The 18641-nt window shown below is 46.0% G+C and overlaps 2 protein-coding genes across 2 annotated transcripts in view; one reads left to right on the forward strand and one right to left on the reverse strand.

Annotated features, from left to right (window-relative positions):
- The window catches only part of Mthfd2 (methylenetetrahydrofolate dehydrogenase (NADP+ dependent) 2, methenyltetrahydrofolate cyclohydrolase), an 11936-nt gene extending 7 nt beyond the window's left edge, over positions 1-11929 (forward strand). Inside the window, exons 1-8 of the mRNA XM_021164871.2 lie at positions 1-164; positions 4009-4193; positions 5606-5728; positions 6325-6477; positions 7207-7314; positions 7962-8054; positions 8452-8577; positions 10818-11929. The exon at positions 1-164 is cut by the window's left edge and continues 7 nt beyond it. Coding sequence (XP_021020530.1) covers positions 64-164; positions 4009-4193; positions 5606-5728; positions 6325-6477; positions 7207-7314; positions 7962-8054; positions 8452-8577; positions 10818-10981 — 1053 coding nt within the window. The 5' untranslated portion in view covers positions 1-63 and the 3' untranslated portion in view covers positions 10982-11929. The remainder of the gene's footprint in view (positions 165-4008; positions 4194-5605; positions 5729-6324; positions 6478-7206; positions 7315-7961; positions 8055-8451; positions 8578-10817) is intronic.
- An 868-nt stretch (positions 11930-12797) lies between these two features.
- The window catches only part of Slc4a5 (solute carrier family 4 member 5), a 78008-nt gene continuing 72164 nt past the window's right edge, over positions 12798-18641 (reverse strand). The window contains 1 exon segment of the mRNA XM_085840509.1: positions 12798-14198. Within this exon segment, the coding sequence (XP_085696635.1) occupies positions 14113-14198 (86 nt within the window). The 3' untranslated portion in view covers positions 12798-14112.

The following is an 18641-nucleotide window of genomic DNA, read 5'->3' on the forward strand; positions in this document are numbered from 1 at the left end:
CCCGGGGTATAGCTTCGTGGCCCGCGCGCGCGCTTCTCTCCGGCGCGGGCACCGGCGCGGACCATGGCTTCAGTTTCCTTGTTGTCTGCGTTGGCTGTGCGGTTGTTGCGCCCCACGCACGGCTGCCACCCCCGCCTACAGCCCTTCCACCTGGCGGCAGTGCGGTGAGTGTGTCGGGGAGCGAGTCCGTGGGGTTGCGGAGCGCGGCATGGACAGATATCCTTCCCAAGCATCACCCGGCCTCGGGGCCAGCCCCCAACGGAGAGATGTGGCGGGGCGACGTGGCACCGGGGTGCACGTGGAGATGCGGACGCTTGGCAGGGGACACTTTTCTGCCACTGCAGAGATGGGTGCGGAGAGGTCTGCCCTTCCCCGACCCTAGCGGCAGCCCGGGTTGCTGCAGTCTGATGAAATCCGCGAGCCGGCTTGCTCCAAGGGTACCAACTTCCCTCCTCCCGGGTGGGTGTGGTTCGCAAGATGCCCCAGCTTGATGGTGGCCCTTCGCAGTCCACTCTGAAGCCCACCAGTTCTAGCCTTGGCGACCTAAAATGATACATGCCCCAGAAGTTGCTGGGGGCTGCTGGGAGTAGGGTGCATTGTTTTAGGGGGAGCTAGGGAGCTTCCGAGCTGCACGTGGACCACTGTGGTGGTCACACCATTCTGCGAGTGTTTAATACCACATAAACCGTACGCTTTAAAATTGCCAGAGCCGGGCGCGGTGAGATTGCTTGTGAGGCAGGAGGATCACTGCGGTTCAAAGCCAACTTGGACTATAGAGTGAGTTAGAGACCAGCCTGGGCTGCAGTCACAAAACAATAATTAAAAAAAAAAAAAGTCACAATGGTAAAAATCGTATGCGTATTTTTTCATAATTTTAAAAGTTGAAATATATGAAGGCCTCTCAGCCCCCAAAGTAAGTTGACTGGGAAAAGAAAAAACCAAACTAGTGAGGAAGGCAGAAAAGTTTTATGCGCTTCCTTCAGGGGATAATTGATTTTATTTATTTATTTATTTATTTATTTGGATAATTGATTTGTTGGGTCTTTCTTGGCCTCAAACTCCCATTCCTGAGTCTAGGAAGAAGGGTCCAAGAGGGGTTGTGAATATCAAGTGGAAGGCAATAAAAACATTTGTGGAGCCTTGCATGTTGGTGCACTGGGTCCTGAGGTTTTGCAGGACTTGAAAGGGTTTTTCCGAGATCTGATCCTGATCTCCCACATTGAATTCCACCTTTTATTTCCCTGTTCTTCCTTTCTTCTTCCTGAGTTCTGGCTCCATATGTCTGTGGACCACACGTGTCAGAGACTTTGCTAGCTGAAAAGATCCTATAATTCATTACCCAAAAAACTGGACCAGTTTGCTCCTTCTCCGGGTTTACTCTTGCATGCTTTTCTGAGAAGTGTAGGCTTCGTATCTCTGAAGTCGATCTGTGTTCGCCGTCCTGCACATTTGATAATTGCAGTGCCTGCCTTGCCGACCCAGGGTTTCAGGAACATAAACTCCGGGGCTGGAGGGAAGAGTACTGTTGCCTGGGAGACGGTGGGCGGGAGAGTGAATGGACTTGGTGGCAGCTGTTTACACTTACAGCTTGTTTCTTAGTATCATCCATCTTTGCTGCAGACAGCAGGGTTTTTATGGTAAGCCGAAGAACCAAGAGTAATTTATGGAAAGGGGATGGCAAAATATCTACTGTTCAGTCGATATTGGTTTCATTCCTCTCTCTGCCTTTCTCGTTGCCGGCCCATCAATTAAGTAGCAGAACTTTTCCCAAAATAACTTGGTCGGGAGCTGAAAAGCTTTCCTGATACTTATTGACTGTAAAATCACTAACTGTTGGTTTAAGAGGAAAATAAATATGACTGACTTGGGTTTTAGTTTTGACCTTTCTTGGAAATTTATTGGACTTCTCTCTAGTCTGTCATTTTAGTGGAAAATCCCAGAGCACATCTGTGGAAGCATGTCACATCTAAACTAAGTGCACAGGTGTAGAATTTACTTTTATTTTTTTTAATTTAGGGTCTGAGCTCAGTCTCCTGTCTCCCTTTAAGGAGTTACTTAATTCAGCCCTTGGCACAGGGATGAGGAACGTAGGAAATGGCTCGTGCTGTGGGAAGCCACGGAAGGTTAGAATGTAGCTGGATTATGAACAATCTTCATTGCATTGTGGCCTGGCTTTGTGTTACTTTGTCTGTTTTTTTTTTTTTTTCCTCTCTTTTTTTTTTTCTAAAGTAAATTGGCATAACATCCAGAACCTTCCAGCAAAAAAGAGATTAGGACCTGGAACACTGGCCTCTTCAGAACCCAGTGTCCTTAACACCAGCCTGTCATTCTTAGTCCAAGTGGGCTTCTCCTGTCTTCTCTGCATTTACTGCTTCCCAAAGAAACTTTTTATGAAGTACAAGCTAAATTCTTCTCTCTCTCTTTCTCTCTCTCTCTCTCTTTCTCTCTCTCTCTCTCTTTCTCTCTCTCTCTTTCTCTCTTTCTCTCTCTCCCTCTCTCTCTCTCTCTCTCTCTCTCTCTCTCTCTCTCTCTGTGTGTGTGTGTGTGATTATTAGCATGTATACATCTTCTTTCTTCCCTGACCCCCTCTCCAGCATCTCGTGTACTCAGGCTGGCTTTGGGCTAGCCATGTAGCCAAGGAAAACCTTGGTCTGTCGGCTGTGACTGGACAAGGGGATAGACCAGAGAGCACTTAAGAGGAAGACTACCCTAGTCTTAGTTAACTTCCTGTTGTTGTGATAATCCCCTGTGTAGTCCTGGCTGTCCTAGAACTCACCAGGTAGACTAGGCTGGCCTCAGAGATCTGCCTGCCTCTGCCTCCTGAGTGTTACAACTAAAGGTGTGCCCCACCATCGCCCGTATCTCCATTTTTTTTTTTTCTATCCCGGTTACAGAATGGTGCCACCCACAGTGGATGGGTTTTTCCCTCTCAAGGAGTCAAGATGGCAATGCCTCACTGGCGTGTCAAAGGTTCATCTTCCAGGGGATTCTAGATTTGGCTAAGGTGACAATGCTGACTATCACACCTTCTATCACAATAGTCCTGGAGAGGGACTGGGCAGTGGCAGGCAATTTGAGGTTTGACTTGCCTAGTATGGTGTTTATTAAACTAGCCACATGATATAGTTTGTATACAGTCAAGTCCTCTGCATCATTCTAAACATATATAGACCTTTATTCCTTGTTATTTATAGCAACTGTTCCCATAGAATTGCATTGTGTTAGGTTTAGGAACAATCTAAAAATAATTTTAGAGGTGGAGGGAAATATGCTTAGATTATGCAAATACTACACTGCTTTCTATAAAGGACCTGACTCTTTATAGGTGAAAAGGGCATGTCAGAGCCAGTGCTTGAAGAGAGACCGCTGTATTATACATTACTGTCAAAATGAAACCCAGTTCACTGGGGCTGGACAGGGGCTAGTGGTTAAGAGCACTTGTTATTAATATTAATGCCAGCAGCACAACACAATTCAAGTGGAATACCAATATTCAGAGAAGCTGGTTAGCCTGTAGGGAGGGGCCGAGGGAATGTCCACTGAAAACTTGGGGCAGGGATGAGGAGGTGACACTTAGAGACCCTGATCTGAAATCTTACCTGGGCAAGTGTCAGCAGTCAGCAACGGAAGCGTGTGAGCTCCAGAAGAGCTTTTTCAGCCACCGAGACCATCCTGCACTGGGAGCTGGTGACCGCCCTTAATTACCTCCTTCGGGGGCTGGAGAGATGGCTCAGTGGTTAAGAGCACTGACTGTCCTTCCAGAGGTCCTGAGTTCAGTTCCCAGCAACCACATGGTGGCTCACAACCAACTGGAATGGGATCTGATGCCTTCTGGTGTGTCTGGATACATCGATAGTGTACTCATATACATAAAATTATTAAATAAATCTTTAAAAACAAAATATCTCCTTTGGATCTTATAGTTAAACGTAAGCCTTTGTTGTTTAATAACTTTTTTTTTCTGTACAAATATCCAAGCTATATTTTTTGTGACTGTGTCACCTGCAGAAATGAAGCCGTTGTCATTTCTGGAAGGAAACTGGCCCAGCAGATCAAGCAAGAAGTACGGCAGGAGGTGGAAGAGTGGGTGGCCTCAGGCAACAAGCGGCCACACCTCAGTGTCATTCTGGTTGGTGACAATCCCGCCAGTCACTCCTATGTTCTCAACAAAACCAGGGCAGCAGCTGAAGTGGGTAAGTGTCGTCACCAGAGCCCTCCTGGTATGTGCCACCATGCCTCTTTCTGAGGAGAGCCCTGAGTGACTGTCTAAACCATAATCCCAGCACTGTGGGAGTCAGAGTCAGGGGGACCAGGAATTCAAGGCCAGCCTTGGCCACATAGCATGCTTGAGGTCATCCCGGACTACATAAGACCTTGTCTCAAAAAATCTAAAATACAAAACAAAAAAACAAACAAACCCTCTACAGCAACAATAAAAAGAGAAAACTCAAATACGTAAGACTAGTCTGATAAAACTGAGTCAAAACTTTACTGTGGGAAGAATTGGCCCTATAGAGGGAGGGCTTTCAATGACAAACAGGTTGTCTTGTTGTAGCTTCTGGGCTGTGATCTCCATTCTGTTTTGGACTTCACATTTTAGCGAGGACCTTGAACACATTTTACATTTGCTTCCCCCACCCCCACCCCCACACACCCCTCGCCCCGCCCCAGCATCTCTGTCTTGGGTTAGTGAGCTGGCTCATGGATTGATCACTTATCCCAGCCTCATCCGAAGGGAAGACACCAGGTGCTCAGACCACTGACTGTCTGTCACACGAGCAGACACAGGCACATCTAAGCCAGCTGTTTCTAGACCTCTGTCATATGGTAATCTGCAATGCCTCAAGGACAGACACAGATCTCCCGTCCCCCAAGGCCTAAGCCGCTTCAGCCCCTTGATGATAAAGCCAATCAGTGAAGAACTCAGAAGCCATTTCTCAGAAGTCAGTCACTTCCTTCAGACCTCTGTTTAACCACATCACAGAGGCCTCCTCATCCTGCGGCTCAATCTTTCCCATGATGCTTGAACACTCAAGACAGAGATACTGTTTTTTTTAAAACTTGTAATATTTATTACACTAATTATGTTTATTTATTAAGTGCATGTGGCATGTGTGTGTGTGTGTGTGTGTTTACTCTTGACTTATTTTTTTGAGTCAGGGTCTCTCACTGAACCTGGAGACTGGCTGGCCAACAGGCGCTGGGAATGCTATGGTCTCACTGCTCAAGCCGTTGTACCTTTTACGTGGTACTTGAGATCAAAATCCATCCTCAGCAAGGATATGGAGCCATTTCTCCAGCTCTCTGGCTGGTGTTTTATCTGAGGCTCAGGCTCCCTGTTTTAATATGAACTCATTGAATAAGCACAGAACAGTGCAGGAGGAGCCCTGAGCTAGTGTCCTGGAGTGTGCCATCTGTGAGCCTGTAAGGCACTTAGGTCATGGGCAGTAGTTACACCCTGGGCAGTTCACTTAGCTTGCGTGGTGGTTACACACTACAGGTGTTTATTAAGTGCTTTGGTGTTCTTTTTTCCCCCCATTCATCCCCTGTGGTTTGGAGCAGTGTCCCTTGGTGTTGTTTTAAGCCCTGACCTTTCTTACCGTAGGAATCAACAGTGAGACCATTGTGAAAGCAGCCTCAGTTTCAGAGGAAGAGCTGCTGAATTCAATCAGGAAGCTGAACAACGATGAGAGCGTAGACGGCCTCCTTGTCCAGCTGCCACTCCCAGGTGAGCGCTGGTTTTCAGAAGATACCATTTGGGCTTGAGAGACAGCTTGGTGGTTAAGAGCACTGGCTGTTCTTCCAGAGGACCCAGCTTCGATTCCCAGCACCTACATGGTGGTTCACAGCTGTCCATAACTCCATTCCAGGGGATCTGATGCTCTCTTCTGGTCTCCATTGGCACCAGGCACAAACATACAAACACATGCAGGCAAAACACCCATCACACACACACACACACACACACTAAAATAAAATAAAATTTAAAAATAAAAAGAAATGATTTCTAAGCAGAGGTACTGTTTGAAGTGCTTAAAGTACTCACTGTTTCACTGTGCAGTCTGGGCTGGCCTCAGACTTGGAGCAGTCCTCCTGCCTCAGCCTTCCAAGTGCTGGGATAACTGATCTGAGTTATCCCTCGCAGCCTGATAAGAGATGTCCATAAAGGAGAGTGGAGGGATGTGGTATTTGGCTTCTGCTTACGTGCATCACAGCAACAAGTCAGAGAGAGTAGATCCCCACAACAAGCCTGATACACTGGGGCAGGGCAGCCTCTGCAGCACCACCGGGACTTTAGGGGCGTGGTCTTGATTTCTGTTTTAGAGCACATTGATGAGAGGAAGGTCTGCAATGCTGTTTCTCCTGACAAGGATGTTGATGGCTTTCATGTCATTAACGTGGGGCGAATGTGCCTGGACCAGTACTCCATGCTGCCAGCAACCCCATGGGGCGTGTGGGAGATAATTAAGCGAACAGGTAGGTGTATGTTTAAATTGCATTTCTGTTTCAGTATTATGAACGTAGTGTAGGTTGGGCATTCCCGGTCTGAAAGCCTTTCAGCACTGTTAGTTTTGAAATGTTAACCAAATAGAAGCCATGCAGATATCCCCAAATCTCAACGATCTCAGTGTCGGGGCGTTCCTGGCCTCACAAACTTCAGGTAAGGGATAGTCAACCTGTACTTAGAACTGGCAGAAACCCCCAAAACCGCAAAGTATGGGATCCCACCCAGCGGGGCTCACCTAGCTGTTGCATAGGACAGCTCTGCTCCATTCTACAGGCCTTGGAGAAGGAAATGGTAGGTTTAACAACGGTGACAGCAAGGATCCATGGGACATTTTGCAGTTTCCAGAATGCCTTCAGTGTTCTCTGCACTTTCTCTGTGAGGCAGTCCCAGCCATGACTGGTTGATAGTTTAACGATTGGATTTGTGACCCAGGTCATCTGCCTTCCTCTGGTACACATTTTGAGACAGAACAGATCTTTTAATGCAAATCTATATATCTGAATGATTCATGTTGTGAACAAATTAAAGTTCTGTGTAAAGCATGGTGGTAGGCAACAAGACATTTTCAGATGTGGCTTTGATTGTACTTATTCAAAGTTGAATCTGTGCTGTGTCATTCGGAGTGTTTTTTTTTGTGTGTGTGTGTGTGTGTGTGTGTGTGTGTGTGTGTGTGTATTTATTGTTATTTATCTTTGCAGGCATTCCAACCTTAGGGAAGAACGTGGTAGTGGCTGGCAGGTCAAAAAACGTTGGAATGCCGATTGCAATGTTGCTGCACACAGATGGAGCTCACGAACGGCCCGGGGGTGAGGAAGTTCCCTTTCCTGCGGTAACTCTCAAAAGCCATCCTGTGACCCCTGTCAACACTCAGAAATAACCTGCACTCGATGCCACCAAGGCTCCTGGAACTAGTCTCTGATGGATCCCAGTTTTGAATAAAGCTTGCTTGTAGGCAATTAGAAATTGTCAGTTATGGCTTAGACAGTCCCAACGAGCTTTCTTACTCAGAGTTGGTGTCCTATTCTGTGTCGTTTGGGAGGAAAAGAAACAGTGGCTCCTGCAGAGGAGTTAACTGACCAGACCCAAGGGGTCCAGCTGAGAGCAGCGCCAGACACTACACCAAGTGGTAGTTGTGTTTAAATTTTCATTTCAGTTATTACTATGTGTGAGTTCCGGGGTCAGATTCAGGCTGGCAGGAATGTTTGATAAGCATGTTCACACACACACATACCACACACATACCACACACACACCACACACCACACACACACACACACACACACACACACACACACACACGGCCCTTTTCTCTGTCCTGAGTATTGGCTCTAAGAGACAATGCAAGTCCGTGATTTTCCAAAGGTGTTGGGTTTCTGCAGTGCTGTGAGCAGCTGAAACCTACCTCCATCCCAGCCTGGATTTGGGACTCAAGGCATCTGTTTTTGCCTCTCAGGTGATGCCACAGTCACAATATCTCACCGATACACTCCCAAAGAACAGCTGAAGAAGCACACGATCCTTGCGGACATTGTAATATCTGCCGCTGGTAAGAGCTCTACAGTGCATCTCTAGACTTGTATGTATGTGTACACATATGCGTTGTCTGAACTCTCACCCGTCCAGCTGCCACCCCCTCCCAGTGAGTCCCTGAGCTCGAGTTGCAGCTGGGATACCTGTCACCCCATTGCAGACTGGAGGAGGAGGGTACTCCTACCCGCAGAGTATTTCCATGTGCGTTTAAATGGTTCCTTAGTTACTGGTGCTCCTCCAGGTACCGTGTCTATAATGTCCTATGACTATAATGCCCCCTGCAGGCACATGGTGCATATATATTCAGGCAAAACATTTCTATACGTAAAATCAATAAATCTACAATAAATGAAAATCCAGAGATGAAGTGTGTTGCCTTCAGTGTCCCGCTGATCATTGCTCTCTGTCACTAGGCATTCCAAATCTGATCACAGCTGACATGATCAAGGAAGGAGCAGCGGTCATCGATGTGGGAATAAACAGAGTTCAAGATCCTGTCACTGCAAAGCCCAGATTGGTTGGAGATGTGGATTTTGAAGGTATTTAGTGTAATTTGTAAATAATACCTTTCATGGACATTAGGACAGATTGCTTTTCTTTCTTTCTTCCTTTCTTTCTCCCTTTCTTTCTTTCTTTCCTTCCTTCCTTCCTTCCTTCCTTCCTTCCTTCCTTCCTTCCTTCCTTCTTTCTTTCTTTCTTTCTTCCTTCCTTCCTTCCTTTTTCCTTTCTTCCTTTCTTCCTTCCTTTCTTCCTTTCTTCTTTTTTTTAAATGTATTTATTTACTTCATGTATGTGAGTACACTGTCGCTGTCTCAAGACACACCAGAAGAGGGCATCAGATCCCATTACAGATGGTTGTGAGCCACCATGTGTTTGCTTGGATTTGAACTCAGGACCTCTGGAAGAACAGTCAGTGCTCATAACTGATGAGCCATCTCTCCAACCCTTTCTTTTCTTTTCTTCCTTTCGTTTCCTCTCTCTGTCTCTGTCTGTCTGTCTGTCTGTCTGTCTGTCTGCCTGTCTGTCTGTCTCTCTCTCTCTCTGAGACAAGGTCTCAGTTGGTAGCTTTGGCTGTGTCGACCAGGCTGGCCTTGAGCTCACAGAAATCCATGTCCCTCTGCCTCCTAAGTACTGAGATTGAAGGTGTGTGCTATCACATCTGGCTCTTTTCTTATAACTTTTAAGTAATAAGAAAAGAATAATTTTGGTAACATTGTTAAAACACTTTTAAAAAAAATGTGCGGTGTGTATGTAATAGTATGTGTTTGAGTTTGCCTGTGTGTGGGTACATATGTCTGTGGGGGCATGTTTGGGGGCATGTGTGTGGGTACATGTGTGTGTGTGGAGGCCTGAGATTGACACCGAGGGCCTTCCAGGATTGTTCTCTACCTTCTTCCAAGAGGCACCACCACGCCTCATGGCTATACATGGGATTTGTTTTGTTTTTTTTTTTTTAAAGAAATTGTATGTGTGTTGTGTGGGTGTGTATATTTGCGTTATGTGTCTGTGTTGTATGTGGTTTGTGGGTCTGTGTCTATTTGTTATGTGTCTGTTTTGTGTGTGTGTTATATGTATATGTGCTGTCTGTGTGTTGTTTATGTGTTATGTGTGTGTGTGGTGTCTGTGTATTGTGCGTTGTGTATGGTTTTCTTAAAGATTATTTATTTGTTTATTTTATGTATATGAGTACACTGTTGTACAGATGGTTGTGAGCCACCATGTGGTTGCTGGGATTTGAACTCAGGACCTTCAGAAGAGCAATAAGTGCTCTTACCTGCTGAGCCATTTCTCCACCCTGCGTTTTGTATGCATTATGTGTGTATGTGGTGTCTGTGTGTCGTGTGTGTTCTAATATCTGTGTCTGTATATATGTTATTTATGAGTGTGCATGTGTGATGTGTATGTGTGTGTTAATGTGTATGTTGTGGGTGTATGTCATGCATGTGTGTTGTATATGTATGTTGGTGGGTTTTTTTTGTTTTTTGGGGCTTTTTTTTTTTGGTTTTTCAAGATAGGGTTTCTCTGTGTATCCCTGGCTGTCCTGGAACTCACTCTGTAGACCAGGCTGACCTCAAACTCAGAAATCCACCTGCCTCTGCCTCCCAAGTGCTGGGATTAAACGCATACGCCACCACTGCCTGGCTGTTGGTGTGTTTTATGTGTGTACATGTGTCACTGTGTGTGTGTCCTAGGTCTCTTCAATTCATGACTTGGAGTATTCACCTGGAGCTTGCTGACTGACTAGCAAGCCCCGGGCATCTGTTTCTCTGCTTCCCAGCACAGGGATTACAGGCATGCGCCACCACACCTGCCTTTTTGACACGGGTTCTGAGGCTTGAACTCAGGCCCTTGTTTGTTCAGCCAGTGCTTTACCACTGATGTATGCCCTGGCCTGTAAATGCTATTTAAAAGAAAAAAAATTAAAGATTTGTTTAGCACGTCTGGATGTTTTGCCTGCGTGTATTTGCTTGTGCACCATGTGTGTGCCTGGGGCCCACAGAGGTCAGAAGAGGGTGTCAGGTACCCTGCAACTGGAGTCAAAGATGGTTATGAGCCACCATGCTGGTGCCGGGAGCCTGACTCTCTTCCTCTGCAAGAGCAGCCAGTGCTCCTCCTCTTGAACCATTTCTCTAGCTCTTTCCTACCCAGTTTGACGCTAATGATGGCCCTTACATTTCTTATTGCTCTTTCTTGAGTATTTTTGTTATGACATGGTAAAGTACCATGTGATCTTTGCCACAAACATCTGTAACAGCCTGCCTATCTTGTTTCTATGCAGGAGTCAAGAAGAAAGCTGGCTATATCACTCCCGTCCCCGGTGGTGTGGGTCCCATGACCGTGGCCATGCTCATGAAGAACACCATTATTGCTGCAAAGAAAGTGCTAAGACCAGAGGAGCTGGAAGTGTTCAAGTCCAAACAGCGCGGAGTCGCCACCAACTAGCAGCACTCCGAGCCAGCCCGAGAGGCTAAGCGGGCCAAGAAGAATGCAGTGTTTTTAATTTATTCTGTCGAAATGGTTTAAAATGTTTGTATTTATTGAAAGCTTAAACGGGTGGCTGTGTGCGCGCATGGCTCTGCAGAACCTCACCAGGGTGCCCATCAGTTGTCCTGCCTTTGACCTGGTGATGCACGGGAGACGTCCTCACACCGAGAGTGGATGCTGAACTTCATCAAAAAAAAAAAAAAAAGTCTGCCGTTTTAGGCTCTCATTTCCCAAGTGCTATTCCAATACAAGTTGATGACTCATCTTAGGTCCCAAGCCTTTGAGTTCAACTTTCAAACCAAAGGAAACCTTAGTAGAGGAAATGAAGGGAAAGGAAGAGAAAGCAGCACAGGGTTTCAATGGCACTCCCTTGCTCTCTCAGGAGTGCAGCCAGGAATGCTCCGATTGCCCTGAGGAGAGCTCAGCTGGCTGGGCCTAGCTGTCCCCTGTGGCGGGTCGTCAGGGAAGGTTTAGAGTCTCCTCACTTGCTGTTATCCTTCTGTGAACTTGTCCTATCTATTTTAATTTTTTAGAATCGAAAAAGCTCATTTTATAAATGATGTGTGTATTGTCATGTTTGGCTTTTGCAGCACATTTAAACTTTGAAGTTTCAGACTGTTAGAGAGTTGTGTGTCTGTTTTCTTTGGCAGGTGCTTTGAGGGCTATTTGTTTTTTGAAAAACAAAACAAAACAAAACTTGTGTGTGATAATCACGAGGGCAGCTCGTGCCACCAAAGAACTGTCAGCAGCTGCCTGCCCGTCTTTCACGTACCCCGTTGGCTTTCCTGAAAGCTGTCCAGGAGCTTGGGTTAATACAAGACTTAGTCAGATTTTCTTATTAAAGGGTTTTGTTGCAGTTGGGTTTTTTGTTTGTTTTTAAATAAAGCACATGTGTCGGGTGTGGAATGAGTTTCTGAAATGCTTGTATCTCAGTCAGACCTAACCCATTACTATATCCTACCCAACGTTCTAGGCTAGCTGTTCCTAGATTACATCCACTCTATGAGGAGCTGTGGTGATCCTAGCCTAAACCCAACAGGCAGTTCTAAGCCAAGAGTTTATTAATCTTTAAGATTCATGTAAGTGATTCTGGGTGTCTTCTGTTCCCTCCATTCATACACCACTCACTACAAAGGGCTTCTTGCTTGCAAAAAATTTTAACAGGTGTACCCATGTGTGCGGTAGATATATGCTGTCCCTGCTATGCAGTAGTTTGATTGAGAGACAGGATAAAAGGCGCAAGCTGAACTTCCATCCCAGTATATTCTCATGGGTATTTACACTTAGGCTGAAGCCGAAGGAGGAGAGTGAGCCATGCCACCGCATGGCTGACCTGGTTTTCCCTTCTTCCTCTGCCAGGAACTCTTTACTCCTTACAGGGTGGGTTTTTTTTTTTCCCCTTTTAAAATCTGTGTAAGTACTTGCCTCTCTGTGTGTTTGTGTGTGTGTGTGTGTGTATGTGTGTGTGTAGGCCAGAAGAGGGCCTGGTCCCCTGGAACTAGAGGAGATAGTTCTGAGCCATCATGAAGGTGCTAGGAATCAAATCCAGGCCCTCCCTCTACAAGAGCAGCAAGTGCCCTTAACCGCTGAGCCATCTCCAGCTCCCTTGCTGTGGGTATTTTTATAAGTCGGGTGTGGTACCTGTTATAGGGGAGGGCTGTTGAGTTCCCTCAGTTATTAGACATGGTGTAAGGTAAGCAGACACGATTGAGGCTTTATTGAAGAGCAGTTTACATTAGAGATGGAAGAAACTCATAAGTGAATGGAAGGGTAATACACCAGTGAAAGTGTTCACGTGTACACAAAATATAAACGGTATTTAAGGTAAAAATGAGACAGAATGATCAACCTTCTAAAAGCTAACTGCTTCTCCAGCTCATTCGGTTACTGAAAGAACACTTGTCTCCGAGTCCGTAACGATGCTACAGTTTAAGCTGGAGACAGTGCTACTACAGATCAGTGAGACTGAAGTGTGGATGCCGTTAGTTCTCCCAGGATTGGTGCAGAGGAAGATGAACAGTTTTGTGTTGGAAAGGGTTTGGATCAGTGAAGAGCTGGCAGTCTTACCCCAGCTGGGAATGGTGCCTCTTCCAACCACTGGTATAAAGTACTCCTTTGATTAACAAACATTAGCTGCCTAGCATGCAATGTTCTTGAGATTGGAAATTTGGGCTTTAGCTATTGCAAAATTGTGCAGGGAGAGAGAGGACCTACTCAAATACATCAAGTAGATGGACTCCAGGCTATGAAGCCAGTGACAAACTTAAAGGGTCATTTGGTTGACCTAATGTGACTTAAGAGTTCAGCTAATGGGCACTATTTTGCCTTAAAAACAATCCACTCAGAGCCTGACGTGGCGGCACATGCCTTTAATCTCAGAGACAGGTGGGTCTCTGAATTCTGAGGCTAGCTAGCTGGCTTTCCAGGAAAGCTGAGGGTACACAGTGAGAACCCATCTCAAAACCAATCCACTAATACACAGATTCTAACAGCAATAATTTTAGAACTGGCTATTCAGTGTGTGGAAGGCCCAGGCCCACTGAACAGAGGACTTCAAGGAGAAGGAGGTGAAAGCCATGTCCTACCGTGCAAACCTGCAGAACTCATTCAGACCTTCAAGACCATCAAGTCACTTAGACATCAATCAAACCTTTGAAAGATACTAAACTGGCATTTGTCTTACATAGAGAAGACTAAATCAGTTTATATTTTAAATGTAAGTCCACCACTGGCCACTTACCTTATTTGTATCTTTGGAAAACATTTTTATTCTTTTCACAAGAAAGGTTATATCTATGGTGGGTGGCATTTTAAGCTGTATGTTTTCGGTATTTTCAGAACTGCCAGGGGAAGGGGGGAGCTCTGTGTCTATGTCGGAGGTCCCTGAAAGGCCTCCAGTTGTCTCTCTGGTCCGTGGGTAAGGAAGCAGGTGTAAGGCTTGACACCCTCAGATGAAGCCAACCAGGCTTTTCCCTGCTCCCAGTCTGGAAGAGCAGTGCTGGACTAGAGGGTGGTCTCCTCGCCCACCTCTCTCCCATAGTCCTCCTCGTCTTCATCTGTGAGGTTGAGGTCAGATTCCATCTCTATCCTCACCTGCGGCACCATGAAGACCGGACTCCGTGAGTAGCTGAAAGCAGGTGAAGCCGGGCAAGAGATTTTGAAATGCAGGGTGATGCTGTTTGGGACAGAGCAGGAAGAGAGAATAAGAGTCTAGGCTTGGATGTGTTCTGCACCAGCCGTATGTACAGCAGGGCTCTGATGGGACACTTCTGTCGCTGCTTATCGACTTAAAAAAAAAAAAAGTATTGCGTGTGTGTTTGCATGTATGTCTGTGCACCACATGCATGCAAGCTTTTTTTAAACAAAAATTCTTACAATGCAGGCAGCACTTAGGAGGCAGAGACAGGTGGTGGATCCGAATTCAAGAGCAGTCTGGGCTACATGAGTGAAACCCAGTTTCAGAAAATTTTATTACATACATTTATTTATTTATGGATGTTTGGGAGTTCAAGAGTGGATGTCAAAGGACAATGCAGGAGTTAATTATCTCCGTCCTAGGGATAAACTCCAATCATGTCTTATCTTTATTTATTTTTTTCCAGAATGGTCATACTGTGTAGACCAGGTTAACCTTGAACTTCCAGGGACCTACCCACCTTTGCCTCCCAAATGTTGGGATTAAAGGCATGAGCCACCATTTTTTTGAACTCAGATCACCAGGTTTGGGGGCAAGGGCGTGTACCTACTGACCCGTCTTGCTAACCTTTTTTTAAAAATTTATTTATTATTATATGTAAGTACACTGATTTATCTCTTATTATATGTAAGTACACTGTAGCTGTCTTCAGACACACCAGAAGAGGGCATCAGATCTCATTACAGATGGTTGTGAGCCACCATGAGGTTGCTGGGATTTGAACTCAGGACCTTTGGAAGAGCAGTCAGTGCTCTTAACCACTGAGCCATCTCTCCAGCCCTTGCTAACCTTTTTGATGTTGCTCTTTGATTCAGGGTCTCGAGTAGCCTCAAATTTTCTTTGTAGCTATGAATGGCCTTGAATTCCTGATCCTCCTGCCTCTGCCTCTCAGAGGCATGAACTGAGCCCCCCCCTCCCCCCCCCCCCAGTTCATGCCTCTGAGAACAAAGTGTCCTCTATCTGCTGGGCTTTCGGCCATAGTCACTGAACTGGTCACAGCCTGTTTTAACCGACTTAAATGACTGCCAAAGCCAACTTTCTGAACCATAAATCTGACTGTTCTGTTCTCACTGTTCAAAGGACAGCATCCAGACTCCTTAGCATGGCAGACAGAGCCCGCCAGCACTGCCCATCGATCCCTGTGGGTGTGCTTTCAAATGTTGCCTTAGGCATGCTCCCATGGCTCAGACTGGACTTTCCTCCTCTGCTCTGGCCCAGTCTGCACCAGGCAGGTCTTCCTGTCCCAAATAAGACTATTCCCTGAGATCCCCAGCTTCGTGTGCGCATGCTTGTTCTCATACATGGCACCGTGCCTTTGCATGTCCCCCTACAACCCTGAGTATGGCACCTCATGCCTGGCAGGTGTGTCTGTACAATACATATGTGCCTGATGCCTGAGTCCATAAAAAGGGCTCAGATCACCCAGAACTGGGATGACAAATGGTCCCAAGCAGCCATGTGGATGTTACGAACCAAACTTGGGTCCTCTGGAAAAGCTGCCAGTGAAGGTAGCAACCTGTGAGCCATCTCACCAGTCCTCATCTCTCCAGCCCACCCACCTCTCCATCCCCCTATCCTGCCAGCCAGCCCCTCCCCCACCTCTCAGTCCCTTGCCCCTCCAGTTTTGTTTTTTTTTTAATTTATTTTTATTAGGTATTTTCCTCGTTTACATTTTCAATGCTATCCCAAAAGTCCCCCATACCCACCCCCCCAATCCCCTACCCACCCACTCCCCCTTTTTGGCCCTGGGGTTCCCCTGTACTGGGGCATATAAAGTTTGCAAGTCCAATGGGCCTCTCTTTGCAGTGATGGCCGACTAGGCCATCTTTTGATACATATGCAGCTAGAGACAAGAGCTCCGGGGTACTGGTTAGTTCATATTGTTGTTTCACCTATAGGGTTGCAGTTCCCTTAAGCTCCTTGGGTAATTTCTCTAGCTCCTCCATTGGGGGCCGTGTGATCCATCCAATAGCTGACTGTGATCATCCACTTCTGTGTTTGCTAGGCCCCGGCATAGTCTCACAAGAGACAGCTATATCTGGGTCCTTTCAGCAAAATCTTGTTAGTGTATGCAATGGTGTCAGCATTTGGAAGCTGATTATGGGATGGATCCCTGCATATGGCAATCACTAGATGGTCCATCCTTTCGTCACAGCTCCAAATTTTGTCTCTGTAACTCCTTCCATGGGTGTTTTGTTCCCATTTTTAAGAAGGGGCAAAGTGTCCACACTTTGGTCTTCGTTCTTCTTGAATTTCATGCACCAACAGATTGGGAAAGGATCTTTACCAATCCCAAATCGGATAGGGAACTAATATCCAATATATATAAAGAACTCAAGAAGGTGGACTCCAGAAAATCAAATAAACCCATTAAAAAATGGGGCTCAGAGCTGAACAAAGAATTCTCACCTGAGGAATACCGAATGGCTGAGAAGCACCTGAAAAAATGTTCAACATCCTTAATCATCAGGGAAATGCAAATCAAAACAACCCTGAGATTCCACTTCACTCCAGTCAGAATGGCTAAGATAAAAAATTCAGGTGGCAGATGCTGGCGAGGATGTGGAGAAAGAGGAACACTCCTCCATTGTTGGTGGGATTGCAAGCTTGTACAACCACTCTGGAAATCAGTCTGGCGGTTCCTCAGAAAATTGGACATAGTACTACCGGAGGATCCCGCAATACCTCTCCTGGGCATATATCCAGAAGATTTCCCAACCGGTAAGAAGGACACATGCTCCACTATGTTCATAGCAGCCTTATTTATAATATCCAGAAGCTGGAAAGAACCCAGATGCCCCTCAACAAAGGAATGGATACAGAAAATGTGGTACATTTACACAATGGAGTACTACTCAGCTATTAAAAGGAATGAATTTATGAAATTCCTAGGCAAATGGATGGACCTGGAGGGCATCATCCTGAGTGAGGTAACCCAATCACAAAGGAACTCACACAATATGTACTCACTGCTAAGTGGATATTAGCCCAGAAACTTAGGATACCCAAGATATAAGATACAATTTGCTAAACGCATGAAATTCAAGAAGAAGGAAGACCAAAGTGTGCCCCTCCAGTTTTAAGGCTTCATCCAGGTCCTGTCGCTGAGCCCTTTCTTCTATGGTGAGAACTCCTTTCTTTCTAACTGCTTTCAGAGGTGGGGAAACACCAGAGCCTGTGGCAAACGCCATCTCTATCTAACCAAATTCTCTGAACTTATGAACTTGTTCTGTGGCTCTGTGTAATTTAACAGTTTCTTTTCAATTCCTTACCTTGGTGTAGGCTCTTGTCTGCAGATGAGTTAGAGATTTGATTTAGTATAAAGTTTTAAAGTTTAGTATAAAGTTTTTTAAAGTTATTTGAGGGGAGAAGGCTCAGTGGTTAAAGAGCACTTGTTCTTGTAGAGGAATGCCCTTGCACCCATGTGGTGGCTCCTAACCACCTGCAACATAGTGCTGGGAGATCTGATGTCCTCTCTGGCCTCTAAGCACACCCACACACCCTGGCACTGACACCCACGCAGCTTGAGTCATATCCAGGACCTGCTGTGTGCAGGACTTTCTTCATGCCTGGCATCTCATTGAGAACACCAAGGACCACATTGGTATGAGGGTCCTGGCATTTGGGCCTTGAATGCTTCCCTGAAAAAAAAATAGTTTTGTGTTTTTCCCTGAGACAAGGTCTCAGATAAGCCAGGCTATCCTTGAACTTGCTCCATAGCAATAATTCCTATTCCTCCTGACTCTGCTGTGATCATAGACACATACATACCACCATGCTTGATTTCATAAAGTTCTGGGGATTGAACCCAGGGCTTTCTACATGAGAGGCAGGCACTCTAACCATTGAGCGACCTCCCTCCTCCCAAGTCCTTTTCCTGAATGTTTCTATGTCTACTTTCTAGTTAGCTTTCTTCAGTCCTTATCTGACCTGTGATAACTAGCCCCACTGTTGCTCTATTCCTTGGAGTGCCTTGTGTTTTGACCTTTTGCATATCCACCCAAGCTTCCTTTACAGATAACCATGCTAGCCTTCATTGTTGAATACTTTCTTTGTTCTGTGTTCACTTTCAGTATTCTGGGTAGTGATTTGCAGTCCGTTCCTTTTCTAACGTTGAATTCCTTTGTGCACTGAAACCCTGTTTGGTGGCAATGAGTGCATACATTTAGTTCTTCATCTCCATGGCCAGGTTATTCACCGGTCTCCCGGGTGTGGGCCAGCAAAGCCGGCCTTGCCCCTCAAGCCTGCAGCCAATGATTAGACTTGTCTGATGCTCAGAGTCTACCTCACATGAGCCCCTTCCCTACCCTTACACCACCCCACCCTGGCCTAGAGCAGTTTATGGCTGCTCGGGGAGGGAGTCATTTCCTTATGAGTGTACCCACTGATAAGTCTCCCCTGGCTCAGTCAATAACCCCGTAC

The sequence above is a fragment of the Mus caroli genome, unplaced genomic scaffold, assembly GCF_978045245.1.
Source record: "Mus caroli unplaced genomic scaffold, Mus_caroli_1 scaffold_7, whole genome shotgun sequence".
Lineage (NCBI taxonomy): Eukaryota > Metazoa > Chordata > Mammalia > Rodentia > Muridae > Mus > Mus caroli.